This window comes from Buteo buteo, chromosome 5 (assembly GCF_964188355.1).
Source record: "Buteo buteo chromosome 5, bButBut1.hap1.1, whole genome shotgun sequence".
Lineage (NCBI taxonomy): Eukaryota > Metazoa > Chordata > Aves > Accipitriformes > Accipitridae > Buteo > Buteo buteo.
The window spans coordinates 18668894-18688225 of NC_134175.1; the positions used below are offsets into that span (position 1 = coordinate 18668894).

The following is a 19332-nucleotide window of genomic DNA, read 5'->3' on the forward strand; positions in this document are numbered from 1 at the left end:
CAAGAAAGTATTTTTTCATATACTTAACTTGAAAGAAATCTAAAAGTAAAAAACACACTGTAAAAAGTGGTCAGTGTTAGGAGACACTGCTTGAGAAAAGAAATCCAAAATGGATTCTACTGTGCAGCTGTATAAAATCTAAGCTGTGAAGGTGAAAAATTAGTATTAAAAACTCACAGCCCTGTAGACCAAAGCTGTTGCTTTTCATACTTGACTGCTTTTTTTTGTTCTTGGTGAGATATTAGAAAGGATAGGTTCCCATTCCACTGATAGGACTCCTTGCACTAGGTAAGCTCTGCTTGGTCCCCAGTCTGTAATCAGCTGTGTAATTACATACAAAGTCTGGTATTTTATATCTAGAGTTCAGCGGCACAGGGATAAAAGCACGACAGCGATGATGCAAGCACCTTCAGAACAAACATTGCAAATCCAGATGAGTTGGTTAAAATCAAATGATAAAAGAATCCACATGTCTTTCTCTAAATGTTCAAGATATACTACTGTAACAGCTCCACCACTGATGTAAACATAGAGTAAGTAAGTGCCAAATTATGAGCAGTGAATAACAGAATTTTACCTTCTAGATGAGATTTTAGTGAATAGTTGCCACACAACTATTGCACTATTGTGTTTGAGAAACCAAGAGAGAAGATGTCAGCTACTGGCAGTCCTGGGGTTCATTTCTTACTGAGGACAGGTCAGTTATGGAAAATAATAGCAATGACCAACTCTTATAACTTTAATTTAAATGCAGTCTCTCATTATATTGTCATAACCACTCTAAATTTTCTTATCTATCATTTCTGACGCCATTTGCAACAGACAGAACTATGCTAAATGTCATAGCTGATATTTACTTAATGCTACTTTATAAATTAATCCACCTCTTGCAAATTAGCAGCTCATTAATTCTAGATTTGTGAAATAAAAGCTGTATTTACATAAGGCTATGCCACATTGTCTGAATAAGAGGTTAAAGCAGTGAAATTTCCCCCACCCCCCCCTTTTTTTTTTTTGTCTGCTTAAAAAGATTTTACAATACTTTGAGGAATGCTTAAACAGGGGAAGATTTGTAACGTGCATGTGTGCTATAAACATAGTTAAGAGAAGAAAAAAGCATGTCTGACCACTTGCATTATGAAGACTCCTCAGTTAACTACTAGGATTTCCTGAGAGCTCACACTTCAAGTGAGACTTTGCTTTGGTGATTCTCCAGCGATGGTTTTTACAGAGTATTACCTTAGACTGCTTTCTAGTTAAAGCTCTTTTTCAGTGCTCAAGGCACCTGGTTGAGGAAATACTGCATGCTTCATATGGAGATAGAGATGCAAAGAGAGACTTGAAAAAAGAAGTATCCTTCATAATGAAATACTCTTCTCCTTCAACAACTTCACAAAACATTTATACTAATCATGGATTATAATACTCTGCTGATGAAAATCAGGTATTAAAAATAACTTTCAAACATGCATCTATACTCAAAATTTTATTTTGTGCATCTGGATAAATGTCCTGTAGAGGTATGATCATAGCCACTGGCTATCTACCTTTGCATGAACATGTTGGAGCAAGCCATTACACCTCAGATTATTCAGTGAAATTAATGTTATCTAAAACTTCTCAAGTGTCCAATATGATAATGCCTGAGTCATATATTAATAGACATTTCATGGCAGTAAAAAAAACCTCACAGAGTTCCTGCTTGGGTAATAAAAGCAAACAGATAACACCAGTGTGAACCTGTTAACTGCCCTATTCCCAGTCTCTACCTACCCTGTACTGACATGCATGTGGACAGCCTGGAAAATTGCAAAGCTCCTACCCCTTCAGGAGGAGAAAAGGAATGTAAATTCTTGCCTGCCTTGCTACCATGCAACTTTATGGTTTGTCCAGAAACTGTTTTCTAAGAGCGATAGCTTACATTGAAACTGGGAATTGGCTAAGTCATGTTTTATTCAGCTTGAATAAAAATTCTCTTTCTCTAGAGTCTCAAACAATACTAGTTATGTTGCTTTAATAGGACTGCTGCTGATTGATTACTTCACACAAATTGATGCCTATCTTGCAAAAACTGGCACAGAGGTCATTATTCGAAATACTTTTATATTCCTATGTGTAAAATACTTCAGGACAATACATTGCAAATGAGTTATTCAAATAGCAACAAAAGTTAAGTACTTCTATTTTTAATTTCTTAGACATGAACTGATATGGGACATGCTGGAAGGAATTCTACAAAAAGGAAACCACTTACATAGCGAGAAGCATGTATTTAATTAAATGCTTTGCAAAGATACATGAATAAAGCTATGTGCATGACTTTCTTTAGGGATGGCCCCAGCTGTTTATTTTTTTTTTTTTAAAAGGAACAAACAAAAAATGTGGAGAGCACAGATGCAATAAAGAAACAAAAAAACTAAGTTTGTACCCACATACTTTACAAAATAAAGCATGTTAGTGGTACAAAACATTCTATATACTGTATGACCGACAAATAAATGCACTGTAACATTGTTCTCTCAAACACCATAAGCCTAACAGCTAAGCTCTGAAAATGACATTGACAGTAGGCATCTATATTTCATCAACCTTCTACAGAGTAATTTAGCACCATCACTTTTTTGTTGGTTTTGCCCTGCCTATCTCCTTTCTCAAAATAACAACAGAAGCATAGCACCTTTTAATATCTAAAATAAAAACAGGAATATTAAATGCATCCCAACTTCCAGAGATGAGGTAGCTCATGCTAAGAAATGATGGAACTTTCTTGCCTTGACAATTCAAGGCCAGTAAGTCAAATTACTGGTGATGCATGTCTGGATGTCAGCTAAAAACAATTAATTTCTAAACTTTCTTTCTCTTTATTAGCAATTGGTCTGGTATACATGTGAATGATTTGCAACATACATAAATTGGCACCATATACAAGACATCTGTATAATTTGATATGTAATGGCTTCTTAGATGGGCAAGTATTGGAAAATCAACAAGTATTGGGTTTAGGATGTATTTTGAAGATTAAGGATAATTTAATGGAATTATACAGTTATATTGTGAGAAGTGAAGTCTGGCCTTAAAATTTAAGATATGGGACACCCCTACTGAAAACTTGTATATACCCCAGTAGTATTTTTACTTCATAAATTACACATGGCTATGGAATACTCTTCTGAGCAGACTATTACATAGGAAAGTGCAGGAAAGACAATGCCAAATTAAGATGATCTTGTCTGAAGAGATTTTCTGCTACAAAAGATAGAGTTTTCTGCGAATGGCTATCATACTGGCAACGACAGGAAGACAAACTGGGGTAGCGGGAGTATGTATGATTGAAATATAGCCAACGGTTCACAAAAGTGCTCTACTTTTCTGTTATTCAGTATGCATCCAAGCAAAAGAAATAATCCTTAGAGCTTTACAAAGTCCCACATTAAAACTATCTATTTAGAATACCTGTAAATTTCAAAATAATTTGAAACAAAAGCAAGGAAAAGAAGATTCATATTACTTTTAAAAGGTGGTCATCAATCCTCTTAAAATTGTACTGTTGCACTAAAAAGTTGGTTTCAATCATTTAAAACGGAAGGTTTGTAAGTAAAATAAATATTCAAAAGGAGGCCGGGCATTTAAAAAGAACTGTATATACAATGCTGATCCAATATCAGCCATTACTTCAAGAGTCTCAGGATTAACTTCAATCAGTCTAAGTTCATGTGTTTAATTGCTGCTGTTGCTGGGTAGTGTGTTAATTTCCCCCCTTCCTCTTACACAAAGCAAACTGGCCCAATTTCAATTCCAAATTCCTGGTCGGTACTGCCAATGTCCACCGGTGCAATATCTATGATAGGTAAGCGTGCCACGTTCTGTGTTCTGTACTCAAAAACAGTCTTGCCCACGTTCCCATTACGTTTCTGGAGGGGGGGGAGGGAAAAAAAAAAAAAAAAAGAAGAGAGAAAAACTTAAGCCAGCGCTCATGTCAGAAACAGCCTGAATTCCAGCTGGTTGAGCCAGTTGTCTGATAGTTCAGAAGGATCTCACTGTATCTTTGCTAAGCAACACACCCCCGCCCATACTGCACCTTGGTTATTTTAAAATTTATATATCTTGCGCTTACAGTGATGAACAGACCTGTCAGATTGACACAGCAGGATTTTCCCCTCAAGCTGGATTGATTCTTATGTTGTGAAATTCTTCTCTATGTGTTAATATGCACCTGGACACATGATCTTGGGCTATACTACTTTAGAGCACAGAGAATATTCTAATTTATTTCAAGTGCAAAAATAAATTTAGAAATCTTTTGCCAGTATCATAGACTTGACTGAGAACGCTATTGAACATGAAAAAATTTACTACTTGCTGCTTTTTATGCCCACTAGGAAATTTTGTGGGGAACACTTTCCTTTCCAACTCAGTTAGTCTTATACCAATGAGTTTCCTCTAGCGTATTGCTGCAATAATCTTACCCATCTGGCAGACAAATGCTTGAGGTTATCTGACCAATTTGTGTGATTCCACAGAGAGGTAAACAAATACTGGGAAATGCAAAATGGCAAGATATGTATCTTAGTATGCTCACTAATAAGTAGTAATTTGTAAATATCCTCTGAATAGTGCGGACATCTATTATGTGAAGCTAGAACTAGTAGAAATACCTACTTGATCAGTTACTTCTATGATTCAGGATAAAATTCTGCAGCATTTTAATTACTTCACTCTATGGATTTTTCTTCTAAATCAAGAAAGAACTGAAAAAGGACAAAAGTCCTTTTTCTCCATAACAAATGACAGAAAACCCAAACTTACAGAACAGCTGTCATGAAGAACAGTGTATCTGAATCGACTGTTTCCCTCTGCTTTGATCTCCAGGTCATTGGCCCCTTTCAGAATTACAGCTTTTTTCAGATTCTTCGTCTGGTCATCCATGTACCCAACACTGTTTTTACAAAGGTAAGTGATATTCTGGGAAGCTTCCTTTGATAGGAGGCGCAGGAATGTCATCTGCGTAACAGCTGTATCCCCATACACAAACTGTAAAGATAAAGAAATAGATCAACATATATTACATGAAAATTCATTAAGGGTTCATGAATTTCAGAAACATCTGCCATTATCGTAACCCTTTCCAGACATGACTAGCAGGAGCCCTATTACATGAAATCTAAGAACGGTTTCTTTTGTAGTTTGCTGCCAGTTGAGGATGAAGAAATGTAGACACCCTGTAAAAGGGATCATTTTGGAGAATTTTAACTGTAAAGCTCTGCAGCTGAACAACTCTAAGGCAGTTGGGCCTCCACAGACCAAGTTTTGGAATGAGTTCTGCCTTATTTCAAAAAGGGATTCTGTAGGAGCTAAACCTTACATATGAAATAGTGCATTAGAGCCACCTCAAAGTAGCTGAGAAACATCAAGCACAGAAAAACCTTTTATGGCGTACCTGCTATATTGCAACTTTAGCAACTTGTTTTCTACAGTTTGTACAGGCTTTGTACAGGCTTTGTATTGTATACATTTGCATATGGGCTTTATCAACTAACTAACTTGCACCAAAGTTTGACAAATGTTTTACGAAGTGCCACTGTTTCTATAAAAAACAGAAACAATTTTTCTACCAATAACAAAAATCGTAAAATTCCTGAGATATTTTTCCCTATCTGTGCAGGTTTCATTTTATTCATCCTTTATGAATCATTGCAACATAAAAATATAAGTCAAGAATGACTAAAAATGTATACATTTCACTGAAACTGGTGAAGAAAAGAGGAAATCTTATGCATTGACACTGTCATTTTTTACAAAATGTGTTATATCTGTTCAACAATCGCAGTGCTTATTATTTAGAATCTGTAAGCAGTGCATATGACTATTACAGAGATCATACTATTCGTTTCAAATCTGACAGTGTTTTCAAAAATGAAATATCCTTTTATAGTATTCCTCAAGATAATTTCTTCCTCCAAAGAGCATCTGACTTACAAAACCCCTATCTGTAGCTCTGCAGGCAGCTAAACATCAACTGTGACATCTTGGGACATGGCAAGTTCTCCTGAATTTAATAATAAGTGAAAGGATCTCAAAAAAGCAATCAATATCACATCCGTTCTCAACTGTTGAAGTTCTGAACTGTTCTCAGGAATCCAGCTGATAGCAGCATTATTTTTTACACACCAAATACTTATTTTAAAGATATTTAATTACTCCCTATGAAGTAACAATTGAAAATATTTTCTGTGCTTTTGGTTCCATGAACTAGGAATAAAAGTGGCAAAAGCTGGTTAATTAATTATATACTTTGCGTAGCATAAACTTCTGTTATTCGGCAGGATCATTAAGCCTACTTTTAGAAGTTACCACAGATGGAATACACAACAGAAAGCTGAGTGGAATTTTTGTCTGTCTAGAGACTGATGCATTCGGCATGAAGCATTCTGACACATACTTTCTTTCTGACAATCATACTTTCTTTAAAAACAAATTTATAAAGTAAGTTTTGTACTTTTTAGCAGTAAAGAGTTTTCTGAAAGAAAGAGTAGAATTCAATACAAACAAACAGCAGTGATTTAAATCATATATTAGGATAAAGTACACTTTTTTTTAAGGACAAGGATAGTGAGTTACTAAAATAGATTGCTAGAGAAGTTGATGTTTTTGGGATCAAGAGAAATAAATCTTTCCCAGCAGTGGTCTACTTATAGCCAATCCTGCCTTAGATGCACGCACTTTGTTTCTCCCAGCTCTTGTCTATATTTACTATATTACTGTATGGTAATAACAACCAATTGAATATAAGCCAGTCAATCAATAATCATAATGTTCTGACTGTAGCAGAATCTGCTCAGAAGAGCAGATGAAGTTCTAAACCAGAAGGAAACAAGTTTCGTAGAAGTCGATTCTTGACATTAAATATACGTAGTTACCTGTGATCCCCTGTTCATATCCAGGCCATACCAAATGGGCTTTAAGTCAGATGACCTGCTGGCCCACCATGTTTTACGGGGTATAGTAGACGGGTTTGCAGAAATACAGGTCTCTCCGGTTTCCATGTTGCAGTATACTTTTATAGCATCTTCAACACATCCTTGGTTAGGATCAATCCAATATTCACCTACAAAGAATATAAAACATGATTCCATTATATTGTAAAGATTCTTGAAATAACAGGGACAATGTAAGCAAAAGTATGTCACAACAGTACAAAACACAAGGCAAAACAGGCATACGCTTCATGTATTGACCTGATGTGTTTTGATGTGTCCTTCAGGTATACACTATAACGTTGCTTCAAGATACCAGCTGATCTGTATTTCAAATATTTCAAAATAAGGGAATTCAGACTTGAAAGCTGTTTAAGGTTAAGGTCGTTGAAATGCATTGCAAAGGTCCTGAGCACTCCAAGTGCATAAAGAGCACACAGTGGCTAGAAGACAATTTTCCTCTACACATGACAAACTGATGCCAGCCCCTCCTAACATTGATGTTGGAAGCAAAGTTTCAGGAAATGGGGCAAAAGCTGGCAAGGCCTGCCACAAACTATCTCTACCTTCCAGTCTGTTCTGATTTATCCACTAATAATCCACATAAATTAGGGAAACTCCTAAAAGGCATGTTAGCACATTACCACCTACGAATTGCCAGCATGAAGCAGCAGCAGAGAATTCTGGATGGAAAGCATTTGCAGGTCATCAGCCTACAGGTAACATTTTGAGCTAATAGCAATTAAGCAAATAGTCACAACTGGCGGACTAAGCTATCTCTATCGTCATGTAAGTGGTACTCCATGGTGAAAACACTTTTAGAAGTAGAATTCCAAGGAAGTCTAAAATATTTCAGATTTTTTAATAAATACTGAATAAATAAATAAGGGATACATCAGAATATATACTTCACTGGCAAGAAGAAATAATTTTTTGTAAGAAGTTTTCAAGCTCCTAGTGTGAATGTCGATTTAGGCCATCAAAATCTGTATTACTCATTTTTTCCAGTGACCAAGTATATATTGGAAACAAGACAGCATCATATGGCACATAGAGGAGATGGTGTATTTATACACACCGCTCTTCTTGGATGGGTGGCACAGCTTCAGGTCATCACAAGTCCGTGCTGGGTGTTTCTTTGAACCATCTGGGCTGCGCATAGTCTCAATCTGGCTGCTCAGTGACTTCAGTGTGGCATGGACTCCTGGGTCTGTTTTATTATGGTCATCTGGGGCTGCTTCATCTTCAGTAAACTCTGGTAGCGGATCTGCCATAGCATCATCATAGTGTCCCATAATGTCACCAATGGCAGCAGTGAGATGGCCTGGAGGGCCAGGAGGGCCAGGAGGGCCAGGATCCCCTGGTGGACCCTAAGGTTAAAAACAAAGGCAATAGAGGCACAGCAGAGTAAATACTGTGCAAAATGACAGCAAAGCCAGCCACTAAAAAAGCAAAACTTCAGGGCCAGCCACCCTAATGCATAGGGAATGTTCAGATACAGATAGACAATTCACATTTCCAGGAACAGGGTTAAGAGATTAGAACTGCATGTGAGGTATTGTCTCTGCTTCATGCCCTCTCTGCCTGTCTTAATACCTTGCTCAAATTTTTCTTACTCCTGATTTCAGACTGGAAAAAGTCACCAAGGAATGGCCTCTTCATTCCATTTTTTTAAGCTATCTGTCCCTCCTTGTTCAAATCCCTCCCTAATAACTTTATTTCTTAAAATTCCCAACAACTGTAAGTGATTTTTAGAGCAATCTAAAATTCCTTCTTCCCCTGCATTGCCTCAGGCACATTTTCAATTAGTAAAGCCTGAATGGAAAATTTGGCACTAGATACATCTTTACATTTATCCTGCACAGTGCTGAGCTTTCTGGCCACAGGTATGAGACAGAATGTATATCATCCTTACTTGGCAAAGCAGGTGTTTTCCTGACTAAGTAAATTTTCCCAAATGTTGGGTTGTAAGGTCCTTCTGTCAACCTGAATTGTGATATTTGGGGAGGTAACTGAGTCTTGACACAAAAAATAGCAGTTAATAAACATATGTCCACCTGCAAGCTTTGCCAGCTCTTCTTTGGCAGCAGGAAGTCTGGAACATGCCTTCATTTGAAGTTTGATGCTCTGGTGCATGAGATTGTGTATCAGAACGTGGCATTTCCTTTGAGAGTAATTACTTCAGAATTCACAACTGGTGTTCCAAACACTTACTACAGAGCACACACCCAAACTAATACGCTCTGTGTCTGACAAATGAAATCTTAACTTTTATTTCTTGCTTTTTAATTCCAATTTACAGTTGCATGCAAGCCACCATGGAAAGCAAAACTAAAAATACTGGTATGATATTGGTATGATATTTCTTGTACTGTCTCATTACACAGATGAAGTATCTGGATATACATTATATTCTTATGCTCTACTGTAGACTTTTGATTCATGTCTTGGTGCCTCGGCAGAAGTGGAGATACCCATAATTGGCAGAAGTTCAAATGAAATAGGGTGCATATTAGCACACGATAAACACAGGAAGCACCATGTCTTACAAGACAGAAAAATAGCAGAAACTGCCTTCTCTGTCTTGCTCATTGTTCTATTCCACCTCTTCCACTTCTTCCCCAAAATAAGCAATACCAGTCTTTTAATATTTCACATGACTGTCCAGATCACCCTTTTCACAAATTTCACAAATCCCTCTAATTTTCTAACTTATCTTCTTTGGGTTAGCGTAACTTACATCTTATGACTTATCGTGAATTGGTAAATGTGGAATATGCCTGGGACTTTTAGCAAAGGTTTAGGACTTTTTCCAAAATGGACAAACTATTTTTCATTAGCTGCGAATCAGCTCATGGTTGATGCCTGTAAACCTCAGACCAGGCTGAAGGTCAGCTGAGGTGAGTGTTAGATTTTGGGCTGGCTGTTTGGACTGGAAAATTTCCTTGACACAAGGCATGATGGAATATGCTGCTGGCAATCAGTCACATGGCTGTTCTAATTCAGTGCCACCTTTGTGGGACTACTGACTTTGAACTGCTGCTAGTTCCAGATACACCAACTGACCTATGCTTAGGCCTGAGATTTTAGGACTCAACTTGCCAAAAAGCCATGTTGAACTGCAGTTCTAGTAGGATCCAGTGAGCTAACTGCAGAAGTAGCCCCAGGCTGGCCTAAGGAGAGCATAGGTAGATGGGACTGGGATTGTCACAGGTCCAGAAGATGAAAATGAGTAAGAAATGAGCCCTTTCAATACACAGTTATCCTGACTACTTGTTGGAGAAACTATATCAAATCTTACCATTTCTCTTGAGCTCATGAATGTTTGAGAAAGTGATGCAATGGATGGTAAAAAAATCTCATTATTTGAAGGTAATCTTTTCCCTCCATATTGCCATCAACTCACCTCAGGTCCAGCTTCTCCTACACTCCCTCTAACACCAGGAGGCCCAATTGGCCCAAGTGGACCGGGACTTCCATCTTTGCCAGAAGGACCAACTGGACCTGGAGGACCCTAGATAATGTAAGAGAAAGAAGGAATGTATTTTAGCATTTAATAACAAAGTTACACAAAACAGCCTTTTATAAGCAGTATCTTGCATACATGTATACAGACTCAGAGATACACTGTCACTTGGGAACATCCAAGGGAGTCCTATTTCTCCTTTACTTTTGAGTGAACGACATACATGGGTGTATGAAAGGCAGAGTAGCAAAGCTGCCACATATATGGCTTTGCATTAGCTACAGGAAGAGTGTCTGTAAAAAAGAGACTGTAGCCCTGTAGTTATTCTGAGCTGACCTTTTTATCTAGCTATAAACTACACTTATGTCATAGCTTTACTGTATTAAACAATGTAATGTCTCTCAGCAAAAGATAGTAGGGTAATTACCACATGATACTGAAAGTCAATAAAAGCCAGTGAAGTAAGTGTGATGCAGAAGTAGAAATCTGATCATGGAAAAAAACAAGCAAGAAAAACCTTAATCCTGAAACATACTCACCCGAGGACCAAATGGGCCTGGAATGCCAGGACTGCCCTGTTCACCAATAGGACCCTAAACAGAAGAAATCATTGTATCTTTGTGACATTTAAAGCATATTCCTTTAGTTTTAAAGAATTAGTGTGTGATATACACAATTCTGTATGAATAGGATTATAATATACATAAACAATGGGTAGTACCTTTCCCTCTTATGATTCATTTTCATTCTATTCTCTTTTGTCACAGAGTAACAACTGTAATCACAATTTAGATTAATAGAATTTACTAGTGCTTGGCTATATATAAAGTTGTTTCTGCAGAAAAGCCTTGCTTTCATGACATTCAGAATCAGATTGGCTTATAAAAGAGTAACTGACGTTGTTATGAAGTGCAAAGATGCTTTGGATGCTGGGGTTTTTTTGTTGACTCTTTTCCTGCATGTTGAAACTTCTAGCTCTTGCATAGGATCAGCAAACAAATGTACAAAAATTAAGTTTTCCATCGCATTTCCATTCAATCGCCACTGAAATCATGAAGTTCTTGCAAATATTAGTGAGAGATACTACCACAATCCTCATGGGATTTTGCATTTGACTCTTTGACTGTAAAGAGTTCAAACACTGGCAAAAAGCATTTCACACTCTAATGTGCCTATCTGAAACTATCAACTTTTGTTATCATCTTGTGCTGACAGGTCATAGACTGTCAGTTTTCAGTCACTGCGGACTGGCACAAATAGAACAAGAGTAGGAGAACACGTATCTTGCAAAGCACAGGTTTACCTCATCATGCAATAGTATTGTAAAATTGCATTAAAAATATTAACAAGTACAGATAGCCAGGCCACTCACAAGCACCTTGTGGGAAAAAAAAATTCATGTTTGCTTTTTTTCATATTTTAAATAACTGTGTTCCTGATACATTATTTAACTATCAAGGAAATAAAATTATAGTAAAAACAGAACTTACAGGAGGACCAGGAAGGCCTTGAAGCCCAGTGAAACCCCTATGTCCTTTCTGGCCCCTATCACCTCGATCTCCATTGTCACCTTTGTCACCACGAGGTCCTTGGGGACCCTGTAAATATCAGTGATGAAATGTAAGATTCTGAACTGGAAAAAACCCCACAACCGCAAAACCCCCTCATTTGCTCTTAGGCACTGCACTCAGACCTCATTCGCTTCTAAAGCTGGAAAGAAGGTGATTCTGGGGCAGCTCCAAGAATCTTGATTTTTTACCAAAGAATAAGTAAATAATTACAGAAATCTGTGTTGTGCTTAATTGTAGTTGTGGTAAATTTAGTCTATTTATCTTTGTAATACAGTAAAAAACCCCCTGTAATAATGATGCAAAATAATTTATGTAACAAAATTTTTAAGATTAGAAAATTTCTTTGCCTTACTGGATATGGCAAATAATTTTTGTAGGATGAGATTGAAATATTGTGGAAGTCTCACAGACTCATAATGGTAAAATGCATTTTCAAGATGTCTCACAGACTCATAATGATAAAAAGTATTTTCAGTATGAAATCCTCCATGTTGCATCTTTACTTCTCACAGCTGCTTTCACCTTCACAACTGAAATTACACTCCCTAACTACAGACAACAACGTTCAGGCTCCCCAGTACAAATAGCTTGGTTTTATTACCATCACAATTTCATTCTTGGTATTTTCGATAGTTTCGTACTTTTTATACCAATTCAAAAATCATTGGAAAAAATGCCTTCTACTTTCAATTCTATATTTCTCAGCCCAAATTGCATGCTAAATTTCTTAACGCCAGATTCCAAATAGTTTATCAATGGCATCATTATCACCAACTACTCAATAAACTTTTCTTGTTTCTCAAATGACATCTGCTTAGGGACAGAACAACATTCTTTTGAATTTCCCAAGTTTGCAATTATTTTTTTGTTCCAAGCTTGGATTGTAAAAGAGTTATATAATGCAAAAAGATGGGTTTTGTTTGTTTTTCAATTTGGACTGAAGTCAGAATCTCATGGATTGAATTAAGGCAGTTGCATGAGAACAGGTGATTTTGTTACATTTCTGCCAATTTTATCTAAAGATGTGCCTTTTCCGCATTCATTTCTTTAACCTTTATTTGAATTATCAGACACAGACTCCAGCCATTTGCTAACTTAGGTCCTACCATCATGCAGACAGCAACACGCTCCAAATAAAGAGGCTTCCAAAGCATTTGTTAATTCTCTGCAAAGTATTTTTACAGTGTAGAAATACTAGTGTATCCAAACAGATTCATACAGCTTTGCAGCTCAGATGACTACTTTCATCCACTTGCAGTCAGAAGACTAAAAGTTGAAGCCCTGTTTAGCATTCTGATTTTGGCCTAGTTTCTCATACACTTTCCTGTAAAAAGGATCTCAGATAAAACCATAGTGACCACGGAGAACTTACAGGCAAACCTCTTTTTCCTGCACGACCTGGGGGACCCATCGGACCTCGAGAACCCTATAAAGATTGCATACAGAAGATATGTGAAGCAATGCACAAAGGCATACACAATATTTTTTTGATAAACAAAGTATTAAAAAAAAATGAAAAAGTCTCACTTACAGTTTCACCTCTTTGACCTGCATCTCCTGGAGGGCCAACAGGACCTGGAGTTCCTGGACCCCCTGGAGAACCTGGCAAGCCTGCAGGGCCAGGTTCACCACGATCACCCTGCAAAACATAATTTGAACATTATTTATCTGAAGAGGACTGGACTCTAGCATTGCTAATCTATTTTCTAGCAATTACAATCTACAAAGATGTTCCTTCTGTAGGAACTCAAGTCTGAGTTTGTGGAGACAGGTGTTCTTAGCCAGGTTTCCTCAACTTTGAGAAGTACTACTTATTCAAAGCTGTGATACACTTTCAGAACAAGTTCTCCATTCAAGTTAAGCAAATGAAGAGAAAATCTACAATAAGTCAATAATAAAATCAAGATTTCCAGAAGTGACTTAAGAAAACAATATATACTTACACGTTCTCCAACAGCTCCATCTCGTCCAGGAGTACCATCATTACCAGCAGGTCCCTAGAGTTATGGAATAAAAACAGAGCTGTCGATTAGCTCTGTAATCTTGCATTTCTGTAGGAAGAACTAGAGAGTTGTTCTCCACCTCCAACTTCAAGTCAAGTAGAATAACCACTAGACTGCCTTTTTTTTGCATGTTACAAGGCTCTAATACTTACTTCTGGACCAGCTTCACCTACAGGTCCAGTGGCACCTGACTGGCCAATAGGTCCTGGGGGACCTTTATCACCAGGTGGCCCCGTGGGACCTTGTTTTCCTGGTGTACCCTAAAAGAGACGAGAAATATCATATCAAAATTTTAATCACAAAACAAAGTACCTGCTGCCTGCAAAACACTACTCATTAATCCAGTCTGACGTACCATCAACATTTATAACTTGAAAAAACTGATAATTAAGGAAAATGTTCTTATAGATTCTTGAGTACATATTAAAATGTATATACTGTGTATTTTTATGCAGTTTAATTGTGTTAGTTGCTTTTGAATAGGTTTTTATTGACTAGAATCTGCACTTGAAGTTCGTCTATCTAGTAGCAACTCTTAAGCACACACTCCCTTGATAAATCAATATGTCTGATGGCATTATCTGCAATAGGTAAGGCCTTTTCAACTCTGGAAAAATGTAATGCAGTTTGAAATAAGTAACATGATTTTTTTTTTTTTCCTCTGTCTCAACACCAACAAAACTTGTTAGCCTGGAATAATTTCTGGCCAACTTTAACTATAAATTGACTTTATGGATCCAGTGGTAATGGTAGATCCTCCATACCATCCCTTTTACTAATAGTCTATTTAATGACTTCATCTCCTGGATCATTAGGCTTTCCAATAAATATCTATAAATCCTACATGAAAGCAAAGACAGCACAAATGGTAATTCTGAAGACTGTAGTTCACAATTTATGAAATAGCTGTTACAGAGTATTTACTCACATTCAGGTGACCTTTGGGCACCTAAATGAAGAATCTGGGGTTGTTTTTTTCAAGGATCTAGTTTTAAGTCAAATAGGAACATTTTAGCCAGAAGTCTTAATGCTATTATCCACTTACTTACTCTTAATTCAGGTTCAGACCTTCCATTATGGCCAAAACAAAATCTCCCACCTCATATTTGCATGAGATTTAGTTATTTACTATTCTTTCTATATTCGCTCCTGCAATCGGAGTTTTCCAACTTTCTCCTTGTGCTATGGGGCACTATGCTCAGAATTCCACTAAGATGATGAGAATGCCCAAGCTGGTGGCGTCACTGGCTTGGTCGTTACTTACTGCAGGACCCGGCAGCCCTGGCATGCCTCTTTCCCCTCGCTGTCCTGGCATACCAACAATACCTCTTTGACCGGTAGTTCCTGCTGGACCGGGGGGGCCATCCGGGCCCTGAAATCCACAAAGGATAGAACAACGTTACTAGCATTTCAGTAGCAATAAATATAAGTAACAATGAGACCAAGCCTAGAGTCAGCCTAGGGAGATTTTAACATCAACCAGGACGTACCGGCTGCCCATCTTCCCCCGCATCACCCTTGTCTCCAGGACCACCAGGAGGCCCAGCTGGCCCTCGATCTCCCACACGGCCATGAGAACCGGGATCACCACGAAGACCCGGGGGACCTTCTTTTCCTGGCTCACCAATAGGACCCGCAGGCCCTGGAGCTCCCTAAGAAAATTAAAACACCTCATTACAATGGACCCTTTTCTGATCAGGACAATTAAATTCTAAGGACTGTGTTTTGATCAACTGTAAATGTGCATACTCTCTAAGGAAGGCCCAAAGTGTGAATGAGCTAAGAGCTATTATCTCATTTATAATCAAAGAGATTAAATAAACATCTCATCAAATTATGTCCAAGCTCCACACCCTACCTCCCCCACCCCCTCAAGTTTGCAATTCCAAACTCCCTCCTTTAAAAGACACTCTTTTTTTTGTTTCTGTCTTCTTTTCTTTTCTTGTTTTTTACCTCACGTGTACAACTGCTGCTAGAAAACTCACCCTTGCCCATTCTTTCCAATATCATCAAGCTAAAGTCCATATTCAAACTTTTCATTCACATGGTACAAATTAGTGTTTTAATGGACCTTTGTTCATTTCACAAATACTTTTAAAAGACTTCACATGTATATTATGTTTTCCATAAACTTCACTTTTTGATAAACTCACGACTGCAAGTTATTTTTCCCATCAAAACATTGAAAGGCATATGAAGAAAGTAACACAGTTCTCTGTGTGGAGTTGAATCCTCACTTGTTGATCCACAACTAATTCTTTTTTTTTTTTTTTTTTTTTTTAGTGTTTCTGAAAATGTTTAGCCGTAAGAGATTTTGTGGTTTTATTTTAATGGATGAGTAACCCCACTGACGAGATAGCCTGGCAGAGGCCTCTTCCTTTTCCAAAAATGTCCTAACTTCAGTCACCACTGAAGAGACAAAAAAATAAAAAGTACAGGAAGATATAGATTGTTATTTTGTTCCTGTAAGCAACTGAGTCATTAGAGCAGCTTGAACAGCTCAAAGCCTACTTAATCCAGTGAAAAGTGTTGCACTAATTTGGACACACCAGCACTGGATCAAGCCCAAGGCTAATGAGTTTTATTTAACGAAGCCGGATGTAAGCATGCAGTCACAGAAGTCAGTGCTGACAACTGTTCTCTTCTATTGCCTCAGGCCATAAACACTGCTTCACCTTTTCTGGTTTATTTAGTCTTCATGTTTTCAATCACCAGTTTATAAAACACACCTATTAGGAATGACAATTGACTTACAGTAGGTCCTGGAGGCCCAACTCTTCCAGCAGATCCTGGGAATCCAGTAGCACCCTAAGAAACGTTTTAATGCCAACTTTATTGAAAGAAATACAGCACTGGTTACCTCAAATGTTCTCAGCTGTATTAGTGAGCAAATGTTATAATTACAGACTGTGAAAAACAAGCTGAGATGAGGAATGATACACACATTACATAAAATTTCAGTAGCAGATTATCTGCAGTCAGGTCACAAAAAATAAAATATACTTACGGGTGGACCCTGAGTTCCTCTACCACCTTTCAGACCAGGAACACCTGGAGGACCCTAAAAGGAACAGAGGAAGAGAAGGGTGGTAGCGAACAACCAGAACATTTAAATAAGCAAGATCAGCCTATGCCACCAGTTCTCTGAAGAGGTTATTTATACTTACCGGTGGACCAGGAGACCCAGCAAGACCCTGTGGTCCTGGAGATCCAGCATCTCCTTTCTGTCCAGGTTCTCCAGGTTCACCTTTCACACCTGGCTGACCATCAGGGCCCTATAAGAAATATTGAGAAGAGACATCAGGTCAGAGAATACCAAATCTTTCCAGCCTAACAAAGTCATTTTGTAGGGAATTTCTAGATGGCAAAAAATATCAGGAGAACAAATCAGCCCAGAAAACACTGTATTTGCTTAACAGTTCAGTTCAAGAGAACTGTAACAGTTCAGCACAGTCTTTAGAAGATCACAGATGAGATTTTCTGAACAGTCTGTGAAGTCAGTATTTCCATTTAAAATATTTTCTTGTCTACTTCACATTTTTCTTTTCTTTAGATTTTCTATTTTTATCAGCAGCTATTACATACCTAAAAGCAAAACAGACTGAACAAATATTGTCTTTTCTCGTCTTGTTTTTCCTACCAAGGGAAGCAGATGCCTGACTCTTTGTGGAAGGTCTGAAACATTACTTAGGTTGTGGGAAAGTTCAGGGTGTTAACTGGAAAACTCACAAACCTTCCATTTGGTCTATCAACTCATTCCAGCCTTTGCTACTCATGGTGCAAATCTTTTCTACCTTCAGTAGATGACACCTTTTTTAATTTACCTCATTTTAATCTCAAAGGAGCAACATAGCATATTCATGAAAATATGAAATCTGGTGAACAATTACATAATCTTATCAACAAAATCACTTTTCAGCTGTCTAGGGTATTTATTGGCCCTTTTCTTTACTTGTTATACTGATGGGAAAAAGAAACAGTTTTCTGCAACAAAAATGTGAGTCACGTTCCAGAACACTGCAGTATTATTCATAATGAAGGAAACTAAGTATGTCAAACCATGACTAAAGGAAACTCATTAGTGTTACAAAACACATACCGGAGGACCAGCAAAACCAACAGCACCAGTTGGGCCATTTTCTCCTCGGGAACCCTGGTCAAAGAAATTAGAATAATCGTATTTAACAACTGCCTTTCTACATACAGTATAATTTACAGCTAAATATACAAGAAAGGCTGTTAACTATTTACTGTCATAAGTGTGATTATACTTTTGCTCCATTAATCAGAATAAAATGATCTTCTAATCATAAAATAAATGATGTTAACTATGAAGTTAAGATCTGCCATGTGTTCAACACTATATTCAAACTTTCAGAATTTAGAGATGGAAGGCATGAGCAAGCACTAAAACTGCAGTAAGAGAAATTCTGCTCACAACTACTTCCAGAGATAGCACAATTAGCTGAAGAGCACACACCTTATGCAACCTACCATTCTAATAAGATAGACTGGGGGAAAAAAGCCAGTAGTTCAAAGATGTATTCTTCTACAAGGTCAGAATGGGCTATGAGCTGCTTCAGCTGAGCTTTCCACACAACATTTGTTTGGAAAAGAAGGAGCTGAAGGCTGCCAAGCCCCAGCAGTCCCTAGAGGGGTGGAAGCTCTTCCAATTTATACTGGAAATAAGATTGTTCTGATTTATGACACAGACATAATCAACTCCAAGCAGTATTAAGGATCTAGAAGGGCTGAGCCTTTAATTCCCTTATCAAAGTCAGCCCTTAAAATCACAAATAAGTGGAAAATGACAAGAGTTAACATAACTGGATGAACTAAGGTATACCTCTGCATTTTGTCCATCTAAATATTTGTATGTGTACAGTAGTATCTGGTATGTGCATGCTTTTAAAAACATTCAGACAATTAAAAATGGTGGTATACTTTCAGGAGTAAGGTAAATGAGGGTAACTCTCTGTAAATTTTGCCCTAAAACAAGTATAGGACAGAGGAACAAAATCCGCTAATAGTTTTGCAAGTGCAGAGCATCGAGACAGAACTACAGATTTTGGCTACACAGGAAGAGGAAGAAAAAGAGGAAAATATATCACAAATGAGACAAATACCTGGAGTTTGGAACAGTATTAGACATTGTTAACTTATGCCAGGCAAAAACCAAACATGTTTACTCACAGGGTTTCCACGGGAACCAGGAGGACCAACTAGACCTCGAGGACCTGGTTCACCCTTAAAATGAAATTAAACATTATTATTTCCCAAGTAACTTATTTGATGAGTAGCAAAAGTGCCAATAAAGG

The 19332-nt window shown here is 37.6% G+C and overlaps 1 protein-coding gene across 1 annotated transcript in view; it reads right to left on the reverse strand.

The window, feature by feature from the left end:
* Positions 1-2255: 2255 nt before the first annotated feature.
* Positions 2256-19332, reverse strand: part of COL5A2 (collagen type V alpha 2 chain) — a 112794-nt gene continuing 95717 nt past the window's right edge. Inside the window, exons 37-54 of the mRNA XM_075027974.1 lie at positions 19208-19261; positions 18114-18167; positions 17182-17289; positions 17022-17075; positions 16769-16822; positions 15505-15666; positions 15279-15386; positions 14167-14274; positions 13955-14008; positions 13543-13650; positions 13384-13437; positions 11931-12038; positions 10980-11033; positions 10381-10488; positions 8053-8344; positions 6918-7105; positions 4807-5031; positions 2256-3911 (exon numbers count right to left, since the gene is read on the reverse strand). Coding sequence (XP_074884075.1) covers positions 3765-3911; positions 4807-5031; positions 6918-7105; positions 8053-8344; positions 10381-10488; positions 10980-11033; positions 11931-12038; positions 13384-13437; positions 13543-13650; positions 13955-14008; positions 14167-14274; positions 15279-15386; positions 15505-15666; positions 16769-16822; positions 17022-17075; positions 17182-17289; positions 18114-18167; positions 19208-19261 — 2040 coding nt within the window. The 3' untranslated portion in view covers positions 2256-3764. The remainder of the gene's footprint in view (positions 3912-4806; positions 5032-6917; positions 7106-8052; positions 8345-10380; positions 10489-10979; positions 11034-11930; positions 12039-13383; positions 13438-13542; positions 13651-13954; positions 14009-14166; positions 14275-15278; positions 15387-15504; positions 15667-16768; positions 16823-17021; positions 17076-17181; positions 17290-18113; positions 18168-19207; positions 19262-19332) is intronic.